Below are 13,622 nucleotides of genomic sequence, written 5' to 3'. Positions count from 1 at the left end.
ACGATACCAAATCCAAGGCCATAAATTTGTTTTTCCATTTAAATAAATTAAAATTCTGAGGGCACCTTTAATTTTTTGGCTTGAGGCATGGGCCTCATATGCCTCTATGCAGGATTGACCATGCGAGCATCGGCCTGCACTGGACTCTATGTAACTCCACCCTTGAGCCCAGCCTTGCCCCTTGCTATATACTCCTTTGGTGAGAGTGCTCGTGCTCGAGGAAAGGAATGGTGTTTTTCCAATGAGGTAGTCAAGGATGGCAACAATAAAGGTGATTATTCTAGTTCGAAAATTTCTATTTCAACGAGTTTACAAAGAGTTAAAGGAAATAGAACTAAAGAATAGTCATAATAAACATAATTTACTGAAGTATTTCTTTGGAAATTGAATTATATATTAGGTCCTTTTTAAGCCCCATTTAAAAAAAATGGCATTTGGGAATAGTATTTTTTTGAAGAATATGTGATTAAAAAATAAGAAAAAGTTTTCAATTTATGTGTAAAAATATTTTATTGGAGAATAATGTGTGGTTGAAAATGAGCTTTAAAAAAATGAATTTTTTAATAAAATGGAACTCAAACAAGGGCTAGAAACCAACCCAAGTCAAGGACTAAAAATAAAACATCATTATAAATTTATAATAATAACATATTTTTCTCAGAAATTAACATGAGATATATTTCATTATTTCCAAAGCTATCATTGTCTGTACATGTATCTAAAACTACAAAATTTGAAATTAAGTTGCAAATTTAAGACATCAAGAGAGAGAGAGAGAGAGAGAGAGAGAGAGAGAGAGATTTGTGTCCTAATTTCTGAATTTTCTAAATTTATATGAGATTTACAAAATTTTATAAACTTGAAACAGAGTTTAGTGAGATGGCAAGAATGTTTTGATTTTAATCTATAAATTTGAGTATAGTACCCACATGAATATGAGTTGTAAGATTATATAAAACATCATCGAAATGGAACATGATCAGAATTTGAACTCAAATGATAAAATAAATAAATATATTAAATCAAATACCTTAATAGAGTCCACTTCAATTTTCTTCAAATTGTTTTTCTTGGCGCAATTCCTCAATGTCGTGACTCTGGACAATATTGTTGTCAAGGGTAATTGACACAAAACGCCCTTACCTTTTAATTTTATTGTGCAAAACGTCATTATCTTTCATTTTTTCGCATTTTCATCCCTACCTTCCACCTTCCATTGCGCAAAATGTCATTTTCATCCATTTTTGACGATTATCCCTTCTATTTAAATAAAACAAAAACAAAACAAAAGAAAAACAATGAACTAATTGTAACCAAAGTCCCAAAATTTCAAAAAAATCATAAATGAGTTAAAAATATATTCTTAAAAAAAAAAAAAACCTTTATTGTTGCGCCATTAGAATTTCAAATAAAATTATAAAACTTTTACAAATTCAAAAGATCACGCACATACATTGTTGTCGCCTGTCTTTTTTCTTGTCACTGGAAGTTCCCAATAAACTCAAAATTCAAAATTTTGAAACCAGAAATCAAGTAAATTAAAGCAAATGAGCGAATAGTCAAAGAGAAGGGTGGCAGAGAACTGGTGGCTTCTTCGCCTACATCCTCATAAAATCGAAAGTCCTCAACTGGGTCTACTGCCTCTGAAAAGAAAGTCATCATAAAGAGCGCGACATGAAGAGGACATTTAGAGAAAAGCTGTTGACATTACCATAGCTGCAAATTGTTTTCATTTCACTCAAAATAAGAAAAATAAGCAAAACCCACTAATTTTCCCCCCATTTTTTGGGGGTTTTTTTTTTTTAAATGTTGATTTTCGTTCTCGAAAAGCATTGTTTTTTAACATATAGAATCATAGATTCACATATATAATTTATTGAAATTTATCAAATTTCAATGTTCTCCAATTTGGTGGGTTAAGAATAAAGTTTTTATTATTATTTTATTTAAAGTTTTGATTTTTAAAAATATATTTTTACCTAATTTATAATTTTTTTGAAAATTTGGGACTTAGGTTGCAATTAGTTTGTTGTTTTCCTTTCTTTTGTTTTTGTTTTATTTAAATAAAATGATAAAATCGTCAAAAATGGACGAAAATAACCTTTTGTGCAATGAAAGGTTTTGAAAATATAAAAAAAATGAAAGGTAGAAACATTTTGAATAATAACATTTAAAGGTAGAGACGTTTTGTGTTAATTACTTTTGTTGTTAATACATTTAGAATAATAAAAAGAAACGCACACACAACCTATAAACGAAATTATTAAAACGCAGGAAGAAGTTGTGATACATTCGAAGAATGAATTGACCTACATCTTCTTGTTAAAGTTTTCTCGATCAATCAAACCAAGACGCTATAATTTCTGCTCTTGATTTAGGTATTAGTGGCGTGGATATGGGAGAAGATTGTTGAAAATGTGGAGTTAAAGAATAAAAATAATTAGAAAAGCAAAATGATTTTTTTTTTAGGCCAACTTTAATTAGCAGATATCTGAAAGGGAATCATAAAGCTAAGTTGTATTTTATGATATTCTCATTCTCATGACAGAATTCAATACTAAGAATTGACCTTGTAAGTGGAAGGTATATCGCTTTGGCTTATGATCAAATAATTGGAAAAAAAGAAAAAAAAAATCAAAGAATAAAATGATTGAACGACGTCGAATCGGTTGAATCGAATGCTCCGATTCGCGTTCAGGACATTGAAGAATACAGTCCTATAAATTAGATTTACTATTACATAATAAAGCGGTTTCTAATTAAATAAATAAATATTTTTTTCTTTTTCTTTTATAGATTTGGTTAGCTCATATGAGCAAATGTTAAAAAGTTTTATTATTACGTGGAAATTATGATTGTGTATATAAAGTATAAACAAGTTGTGTGATAAGGTACTATTCATAATTTATAAACTAAAGTATATATTAGACGATGGATTGAATGAAACAGGATATTTTACTCTAATTGATTATTATGTCACGTATGTCATAATCTGACGAATGACTTATCTCGATAATAAAAATTTGGCTATTTATTTTAGTAGGGCGCCATGTCTCATTTCAAATTTTTTTTTTTTTCCATATTTACTTATTCAAAAAAAAAATTCTATCTTTTTCGATGAAGAATTAGTGAATTACTTTAAGCCTAATAAGAGATTACTTGAATTAAGCCTAATTTAAATTTATTTAATTTGAATAACTTTGCCCACTAGTCTTGCCAAATATCGATCTCTCACAACAATAAATATAAAAATGTGTTGGCTGCTAAATAAAACTGAAAAAGAGGGCGGGAAAAAAACATTTATTACAATCTCAGCTGAGAAAATTAAAATTGAAAACTGAGTTCGGGTTTGTCCAAATAACTCTCTTTCATGGTTTGCTGCACTTGCCAAATCCGCAGAATTATATTTAAAAATTGGTACATCCACAGAACTAGTCTTCTCCCATTTGGATTGAAATTCCCTTGATAGGAACCACAATAAAGGATCTCAACTGGCTCTATCATAAACATGAAGAAAATTTCCCCGTGAATCAGAAGAATACGAGAACACGCTGCATCTAAACATCGAGAATATAGTAAATGTTGGATTTATTTCACCACAAAATCCCAATGTCAAATTATACCGGCCACTACTTGGCACGAAGCATGTGAACCCAGAGCACCCTATTTATCTGCCGTGCCAACTAGCTGCCTAACTCTGCGTGCACAATCAGCAAAATCCTTGACGAAACTAGCACATTTTAGGGGGTCCTTCACATGTTCCTTGTAGCACTTCAAACAAGCATCTTTCTCTTCCAAACAGGGCATTGGCTTCTGTTGTGGAAGTTTGAACTCCTTGTCGTGAAGTTCCTTGGCTCTTTCAGTAACTTCCTGCAACAGGTTTTCCTGCTGTTTGTTCAACCTTTCCACTACTTTCTCGCTCTCGTGAAGGACAGACCGGATGGCTTCTAACTCTGAGTTAGCAGATTGTGGAGGGGGAACCGGCAAGTATAAAGGAGCTTGAAGTGGCCATCCAGATGCAGGATGACCCTTTTTTGCGTTGGAATCATCAGAAATCTGCTGTGTATGTACTTTTTCTGACTGCTGAGGTTCCCTTGAAATCTTTGGTTTCTGCTTCTTTGTTTTCTTCTTTGACTTTTCAGGGTCTTCGGCTAGCTGTCTAACTAAATTGCTGCTGATTTGGATTGTAAATGATTCACCCATGATACAGGCAGCTTCTGGCTAGTTACCTGAGATATTGATCAAGATAGTTCCAAGGGATAAGAAGAAGTCAAATGCATATTTTAGATTCAATTGTGACAACCTCGGTAAAAGATACAGCATAGTCCCTTCTGAGGAATTCACCACCTTGTGTATGTGTATATATATTTGAAAAGAGGGATGTGGGGAGGGCTTGTATGAATAGAACTCATGAACACCCTCCTCAGGCCTAACAATCTTTGCATGACTTAAGTGACAACTTATAATTCCAAACATTAGAGTACCAGAATAGGATAATATGCAATAGGACTAACCTTGTCTACAACCCGAATAATAAACCCAAAAAAGGAACCATCTATATTCACCACTCTTCAGTCTCTTCTTGATAAATGTAAAAAATGTTAGGTGTAGGTGTTAAATCTGATTTTCTACTCTTGATCAACTTTTTGCCATAAAAACCGATTTAGCTTTGGACAAAACAAAGCTTTCACGGGTCTAGAACATGCATACTTCATATGTCTTGATCGTGGAGATTAAGTATTTAATTTTTTATTATTTATTTATTTTCTTCCTTTTTGTTGTTCTGTATTAATCATTTTTTGCTTGTTTTAAGGGTAAATTCATCAAATCATATCAACTTCACAATCATTTCTGACGAAAACCATTAAAGAGAACTATGGGAGGCAAAAAGTGAAAGGTTGGGGACAAGAAGGCCTAGATATAAAGATTCAGGACAAAAGTGCAAAAAGAGTAAAGATTGAGGATGGTGGCTGCTATTTTTCCTAAAACAATCAACCAAATTAAAAGCCTAATTTGCAACTAGAAACATAAAATGGATCAATAGTAACAAGTGGTAATCACAAAACAAGACAACTTTACCACAACTAGAAGTACAAATCCAAGACAAATGAAACCACTGACCAACTATTTGCAATACTTTTGCTCCCTTAGACTTTAAAGGAAATAAAACTCCAGATGAACAAATAAACTGGAAAATAGATCTAGCAGCAACAAATATATCAAAGAAAGAAAAGAAAAGTGAAGTTACTGGTCAATATCCTAGTCTGTCACCAAAAAGTTACAATACAACTTGCAAGCTAGAGATCACATTTTAGTTGATAAAACAGCCCATCAACCCTTAAAGATGTTCTAGCCTACGACAAAACAGCCTCAAAAGTTAAAGCTCATAATAAATGTCCCAAAAATGGGAAGACTAAGAAGCAAGCACTTTGCTGCCTTGAGGCTTATGCTATGTTTGTGTGGTTGCATGCCTTGAAACAAAAAGAAGTCTCCCTCGTACCCATCTCTCTCCACAAATATACCAACTTTTATTCTTCACTTAATTTTCTTTCTCCATCCACCCAGTGAAGGTTTGACAAAGTCAAAGCAGCAAGTGTCATTCGGTAAATTTCTTCTATGTTCAGTATTTTATTCAAGAAAATTACGTATCAGAAAGTAGATTACCTAACCCTGAAGCCTGAACCAAAGAAAAGAAAATGAGGCAATTAAGCTCAGGGCTGCCTGTTCCATTTCTACCAATTTTACTTATTGTCGAACACAACAGCTATCACAAATGATGCCCTAATGCCTTCTGAATTAATATTGCGGTGCCAAACCTGATAAATGCCTGAAGTATATGTGATAACAGTGAGAGGTACTAAGATTTCGCGTTCTTAATGGTAATCCTTCCCCGCTTTTCTTGGGAAAAGATATATAGAAAGGAAATGATTCCTTTAAAATCAAACTTTCCTCTGGACAAGTAGTTTTTATGGAATCCATAACGATTTCCGCTAGAAATAAAATACCTTGTAAGGTTCTTATTTCAGACATCTAAAATGGGAGGAAGTTTACCTACAAAGGCTTTGAAGTAATCCAGTCTAATATTGCCTACAGCCAAAGCTGTTGATTTGTTCCCTGTATAATTCGGGACTTCTGAGCTTTTAAAGCAAGCACTAAAACATCAAAGAATGCAGTGTATGTTCTCTTCGTTGTCGTTCCACTTTAATTCGTTATAATATAAAGGTCTCTCAACTCATCACAGAAATGAAGGAAATTCAGAGAGTTTCTCGTCGCCCTATACAGGATCACGGGCGGAGCCACCTGGGGTCTAATGGGGGCAGTTCCCCCAGTCGATTTTGGTCCTGGTAATTCACCGGTCACACTTGAGGGGTGGCCGGTTCAAAAGTCAAGGGAAAACCATAAATAACCACATCAAATCCAAGAGAGATATTGCCGGAAAAATTGCTGTTGCGTAAGCAAGATTACCATCAAGAAACAACAATTTAAGAATAAATATATATTCTACGGAGCTACATGATGCGAATGCCGATAAGACTTGACTGAATCTTAGATCAAAGTTGTGTTGAAACTAAATCAATCAGAACAATTGAATCAAGAACGAAATCAACATATAAAACCCAAATTTACACGAATAAATTTGATATTACCTTGCAAGTTTGGTTATGAAGAAGTTGATTTACCCTTTTGCTGATATCAGTGAAATCACTGCAAGATTAGGTGCCAAGGAAACCCCTAGCCCCTTGTCTACTCCGGTGCGCTATCAATACGCATGGGTTCTGAATTTCACCAAGATGGGCTTTTAATTGGTATGGGCTTCTATCTCCTTGATAAGGCCTAAACTTATGTTTAACAAATGAGGTGGTCAATTAAAAAATTGATAAATCATATTTTAAAGATCAAATTTTGGTAAACTATTTATTACACCTTTTTGAAATGGTCCTTAAAATTAATTTTTTATAATTGACATATTTCCACTCTTTGTCTTGCTATTTATTGAAAAAAGCATTCATCTTAATATTTACATGGTCTCAATATACTCAATAATTATGAAGTCAAGCTTTCAAGAGAGAAATGAATCACAACGCAACATTTCACAAAAGCACTTAGGCTATGCGTCACAAGTTTAACGACATATTTTCATGTCACAATTACTTTGATATCCATATGCTAATACATTTCATAGAATGTCACATTGGCAGCATTTAGCTATCATTTAAGTTTTGATTAACACTTCACAAATTTAAGTCACACTCCTATGTGTTATAAATGATCATAGTCATCGACGCATGTCACATATCAATAAAAAAATGCCTCATAGACTGGTATAATTCTATGCAATGTTTAACTTTCCGAGTCACAATTTCTTTTTCCTAAACATCATTTCCAATCGTGCCAGCTGCAATATAGGATGGGTCTTTTTTCCTTCCCGCGAATCGCAAGAGCGCCTAGCGACTAGAGGAGCAAAGCTCATTTTTCTTTCAAGGGAAAGCGACGTATAGAAAAGGGCTGACTTGTCAATAGACCAATTCCTTCATAAACGAAATTGGTCACAAATAAAGAATCATATTTTTTTTATTGCTGCAACGAATTTTTTCACAATTTCGAAGATTTGAAGTATTGCATAAATTTGTATTATCAAAGTTGTTGGTCGTTGTGATATTACTAGTCGCTATCACGTACATTGTACGAATTTTGCATTTATCGTATTTTTATTAGTGTATGAATTTTAATTTTTTTGGAAAGTTTTTGAAGCAATATCTAAAAATATTTCAATGATATAAGAAAATAATTGTAAATTATTTTGACAATTGTATAGCATTATGTTATCTAGAAAAAAATATGCTTGTATATTTCATGCTTGAATAAGAAATATACAAACTATTTTGTTTGTATTCTTTGATAGTGTTGATATGATTGAATTGAATGTGAAGATTTTTCTAAATTTTGTGTAATTCAATATTGTAAAATTGAAAAAAAAACTCTCCGCACTCTTCGCACAGTGCGGAGAGAGTTGAACTGAGTGCGGAGTAAAAATAAAAAAAGGTGCGGAGAGAAAAATATTTCTGCACAGTGTGGAGAGAGTTGAACCATGTGTGAAGAGTTGGAAAATTCTTCGCACAGTACGGAGAAAAAAACTCTCCACACAGTGCGGAGAAAAAAAAATATCCACACAGTGCGTAAAGGGTTGAATCATGTGCGAGGTAAAAAAAATGTGGAGAGAAAAAAATCTCTCCACACAGTGCGAAGTAAAAAAAAACTTTTCGCACAATGAGGAGAGATGACAAACCAGCTCTCCGCATAATACAGAGAGAAAAAACTCTCCGCATAGTACAAAAAGTTGTTTTCAAATTCCTTAATTACAAGTCAAATTTCAAGATTGTAAATTTTTCGTATATACAATGAAACAGAGTTGAAAAATATGGCTTAAAATCAATTATGTCTTCTTTAAATTCTAATCACGGCTCAATTTCTGAGCATGGAAATCATATTTACGATATTAAAAATGAGCTTTCTCGTGATTCATACAATGAAGCAATATGTGATTTGTGTAAAGAAGGGAATATTGATAGTACCATAACATTGCTTTTACAAATGGAGGTTCTAGGGTACCACTTAAATTCAATATTTTACATTTGCTTGATAACAACTCTTGAACATTAGAAGCGAATACAATTTTTAATGAAATTATACTTTCGGGTTGTATACCAGAAATTAAAGTGTTCAATGCATTGCTCAAAAATTGTTTGAGAAAAGGCATCATGGAACTTGTAGATAAAGTCCTGAGAGTTTTTGTTTTTCTATTCACACTGTGCGAAGAGATAGTTTGTCATCTCTCTGCACTTTGCAGAGTCTTTTTTTTTTTTTGCTCATGTGCGGATTTTTTTTTTTTTTTGTGTCTCATGGAGTTTATACATACTAAAATTATTATTATTTTTTAATGTTGTTGGCATGATACATGTGTGGAAGAATTTTTGTCAATCACCATAAACAAAATTCTTCACATAATGCAAAAAATAAAAATGCATAATAAATTTTTTATTACGCTAATAAAATTACAATAATTTTTTTTTACAAATAAAAAAATATCATTTTTATCTTAATAAAAAAACACATTTAAAAATTAGCAATTTCATAACCACTTTTTTTTTTAATTCTCGAAAATACAATTATAAAAAAGGAAACAATATTGAATTACAACATTTAATACTTAAGAAATTCAATATTAAATAAATTTTACACATTTAAAACAAATTATAAATCCATACATGCAGCTTACCGTATTTGCAGGTAGTTTACTATATATACAGCTTATCGTATATACTGCCTACCGTATTTGCAGCTCACTGTATTTGCAACGTACCGTATTTGCAGCCTACCGTATTTGTAAACAACTTATCGTAATTGCAAATAACTTACCGTATTTTCACTTTACCATATTTGCAGCTTACAGTATTTGCAACTTACTGTATATGCTACCTACCGTATTTGCAACTTACTGTATTTTTATATACCGATTTTTGTACTTACAAATACCGAGAATGCAGAACACCGTATATTCACTTATCAAACTGAATTTCAAAAAAAATTTCAGATCTTTATTTTTTTAAATATAAGCATAAAATAAATATTAAATATATATTAAGCACAAAATATAAATGCATATAAATATGGTGCTCAATCTTCAATTTTTCAATACTGAATTACACAAACTTTAGAAATATAATTTTCATATTCAACTCAATCATATCAACACTATCAAAGAATACAAACAAAATAATTTGTATAATCTCGTATATTTCTTATTCAAGTATGAAATATATAAGTATATTTTTTCTAGATGACAATACTGTTATGCAATTGTAAAAATAATTTGCAATTATTTTCTTATATCATGAAAATATTTTTAGATATTATTTCAAAAACTTTCTAAAAAAGCAAAATTCATACACTAATAAAAATACGATAAATGCAAAATTCGTGCAACGCACGTGACAGTCATTTTGCGGAAAGATTTTTTTTTAACTTCGCACTGTACGGAGAGTTTGCCAACTCTCCGCACTGTGCAAAGTTTTTTTTTTTGCTTTTTTTACTCCGCACTGTACGGAGAGTCTGCACTTTGTGAAGACGGTGTCTGTACAGAATGTTATCTCTCCGCACTGTGCGGAGAGATTTTTTTTACTTCGCACTGTACGGAGAGTTTGCCAATTTTTTGCAGTATGCGGAGAGTTTTTTCTTCCTTTTTTTACTCCACACATGGCAAAGTGTGGAGAGTTTTTTCTTCCTTTTTTTTTTTACTCCACACATGATTTGCCATATCTCCGCACTGTGCGGAGAGTTTATTTTTATTTTTTTAAAGTTCATGTGCGAAGTTTTTTTTTTTTTTTTTTTTTGCACATGACAGTTTATATTTACTAAAATTATTATTATTATTTTTTTTTGATGCTAATGATATAATGTGTGGAAGAATATTTGTTTAACATAATTATTTTTTTAATGCTAGTAGGATGATGTGTGGAAGAATATTTGTTTGACATAAACAAAATGAAAAATAAAAAATGACATAATGCATAGTAAAATTGGATTCATTTACTATTGCATGAATAGTAGACCCTCCTTTCCTTTTTTATTAGAAGTTAGATACAATCATGCTATGTGTACCATTTTCTTACTCAATATTTGAATGGCGACAAGGCAAAAGAAATCTAAAAAAATGGGTCAAGTCTTTGCACTGGCAAAGTAAAAAAAAAAAAAAAAAACCTTATCACTTTCATTTGCTCCCAAATACGAAGAAACCCTCTGAGGCGAAAGAATTATTCGAGGAGAACTGGGCTGCACTCCTCCTACTCGACAAAGAGAAGCTCCACCGTGTGCAGCAAAATGGTCTATCTTTGATGCCATCGCCTCCGCGCTGAATCTTTAGCAAACATTATGTAGGTATGATATTTGGTCTAAAGAACCCTCGTTTTTTACTGTGGTCGAATATACAGTTTCAACCAATGTAACTCGACCTATAGTAAGAAAAAATCTCACCCTTATCCCAACTTATTTGAAGAACCTGATATCATGAGTCTATCAAAAATCGTTTAAAATTCTTCCAATTTTGATTGTGCTCATTATTAATTCAAATGTAATTACGAACGAGTAACAAATGTTTTCAATTAGTAGAATAGTTTGTCGAACACTGTTAGAAAAGGAAAATTAATGGAGAATGAGTTTCGCAAATTTGACAATTTTACAATGTTGTGTGGTTATTATCTAATGTAGTGTAATATGTGTGTTCGTTTGTATGTAGTATGCCCAGAAAGAACTTCGGACTTTGTCATAGTCATAAAGAGAAGGGGCACTCCATTGTGGATTCCCTAACAAATGGCAATACACCTGATATAAAATTGGCTTTGTAAAGTACTTTGAGGTCTAAAGGGAGACGAAGAATAAGGGAACATTGTCCAATTGCAGCAGTCCTAACTGTAAGTATTGGGAATGGTCGACGAGGGAGAATCAAGCGGTAGATCGAGTATGTTACAGTTAACACAACTAATCATGCGGCGCTCGAAGGATGCCAAACGGATGATTTGTTACACGGTGTTCTTGAACACATTTTTTTATCAAAAGAAATAATAATAATAAAATTAAGAAACAAAAATCGAAAACAGAAATCATACTACCCTTAAACCACCTTAGAGATACCACTTATGGACCACCAAAACTTCACCCTCCGGCCACTTTGGCCGCCAGACCAACGTACCACCTTGAAACCCTCACTTTCCTCTTCGCAATCCACCCAAGCTCGGGCTATAACACCAACCGATTTGATTAAAAATTCAAGCCAAAAAGTCGTTGAAATCTTCACTTCCGACGACAATCGATCGAGCTCCTCAATATGCACCTGTAGATGTCTTCATACCATCAAATACTACAGATAATCAAAATACCCAGCCACTTTTGTCAACAGTGAACTCAGACTGTTTAAACTTGACTCCGGCGGCGACGAGGTGATTCACGATCGCGGACCACTTCCACTAGCACCACCTCATCAAGGCGCACCTAATGCACCTATGGGTCATCTCCAATTTTGCCCCCGTATGGAAGAAACAGCTTCGATAGTTCACATACAGGGGAGAAATCGACGATCCCCCTTTCAATTGATGCTTTTCCACAACTTCAACCCACAAATTGGACCGACTGGTATGAAATTCATGAGAAAATGGCTCTGGGTAGGGAATCAGTTGCTGCATTTCATCAATCAAAGAAACAATCTTGGATTTGGCTTCAAGAATGGTCCACCGGCATTCATCTATCAATTTATTTTTACTTTTTTTTCTTTTTCCTTGTTAAAAATGACAACTATGTAACAATTCATCCATTTGGCATTCACCATCTAAGTGGCACACCACGTCATTGAACACATCAGCATCCCGCCCAAATTTTGAACAGTTGTCAGCTCAATGATGAATGGTATTAAGAATTGAAAAGTTCAGTGACAGGTGGAGTAATTTTTAAAGTTTAGTAACCTTCCGTAAACCTTTTGCAAAGTTCGATGACTATTTGGACAATTTGCTCGTATTTTTAAGTATTTATAAGTCGATCAAATATCATTTTTAACGACATATTCTTTGAGATCCAAAATTTTTATTTATTTTTTAACTATACATTCTTCGAATCATGTTTGTTTAACCAAGCAAGCACCTATGTAAGCACAGTTTGGGATGGATATATCTGAGGCTACATTATAAGTTAGACCTTTAATTCATTTCTTTTTCCATATTACAAGACGTAACATATTTTGAACAACTGTACATATTTCCATGATATCACAACATGAGAGCATCTCTAACATTAATGTGAAATTGCGCTAAAAAAGATGCCTTATAAGTTAAAATAAACAATATATAGTATCTACAAGAGTTCTTCAATGCAACATGCCTAGGACTATGTCTAGCAAGTAAAAAAATAGGCATTGTCAAAAAGATCATCTAAATGTGAAGACTCTTCTAGATGAGAAAAACTTCAGTGGAATGGTCCACTTAAATCATGATACCTGAGTTCTTGGGCTATTAAAACAAGCTTGAAGTGGAAAAAATCATAAAACCAGCCACTTGAAGAAGCAACAAGTTCTCGTTCATATCCACGCTTTCTTTCTTAGGGGATTTGAAGAAGAACTTCCACACATATTGCAATTGTAATGAAATGGAAGCTGTGCAATTGAGTTCTTCTCTCCTTGATTTTCCCACTATCGAATGTAGAATAGATCAATCTGTAATTTCCCCAACCGAACAAGTTGAAGGGAAGAGCACGGCGGTTGCTAATGTTGAGAAAAATGTAGAGAAATCTGAAAACTTAATGAACTCCAAGGCACGAAAAACGTTATCTTTGAAGAGATGTTTCTCCCCTATCTAACGAAGTCACAACTGGGGTATGATAGAAAATCTCTCTCAGGATACAATAGAGGCGTTTGATTCAAATTGTGACTATTTGATCAAACCAAGAAGACACTCGAAAAAAGGACTGATGATGCCAAGAGAAAAAGAGAAGAATAATTTTTTTGATGTGTCTTGCAAATGAGAATTTGCTAAGAATTTATAGAAATTGAGGCAACTGTTTGAATAAGTGTGTCCCTTGAA

General features: G+C 33.0%; 1 protein-coding gene across 1 annotated transcript; it reads right to left on the bottom strand.

The window, feature by feature from the left end:
- Positions 1-3,244: 3,244 nt before the first annotated feature.
- Positions 3,245-6,788, bottom strand: LOC111368776. Its single transcript, XM_022990216.1, has 2 exons — positions 6,648-6,788; positions 3,245-4,229 (listed from the first exon to the last, which is right to left on the bottom strand). The coding sequence occupies exon 2, from the start codon at positions 4,201-4,203 to the stop codon at positions 3,664-3,666; it is 540 nt and encodes a 179-aa protein (XP_022845984.1). The 5' UTR covers positions 4,204-4,229; positions 6,648-6,788; the 3' UTR covers positions 3,245-3,663.
- Between the last annotated feature and the right edge of the window lie 6,834 nt (positions 6,789-13,622).

The sequence above is a fragment of the Olea europaea genome, chromosome 19, assembly GCF_002742605.1.
Source record: "Olea europaea var. sylvestris chromosome 19, O_europaea_v1, whole genome shotgun sequence".
Classification (NCBI taxonomy): Eukaryota; Viridiplantae; Streptophyta; class Magnoliopsida; order Lamiales; family Oleaceae; genus Olea; species Olea europaea.
Note: the sequence above shows the minus strand (reverse complement) of the source record. Positions and strands in the feature narration are given on the sequence as shown.

Bases quoted from the DNA above. Each gene is read 5' to 3' on its own strand.
- LOC111368776 (XM_022990216.1), bottom strand. From the start codon at position 4,203: ATGGGTGAATCATTTACAATCCAAATCAGCAGCAATTTAGTTAGACAG.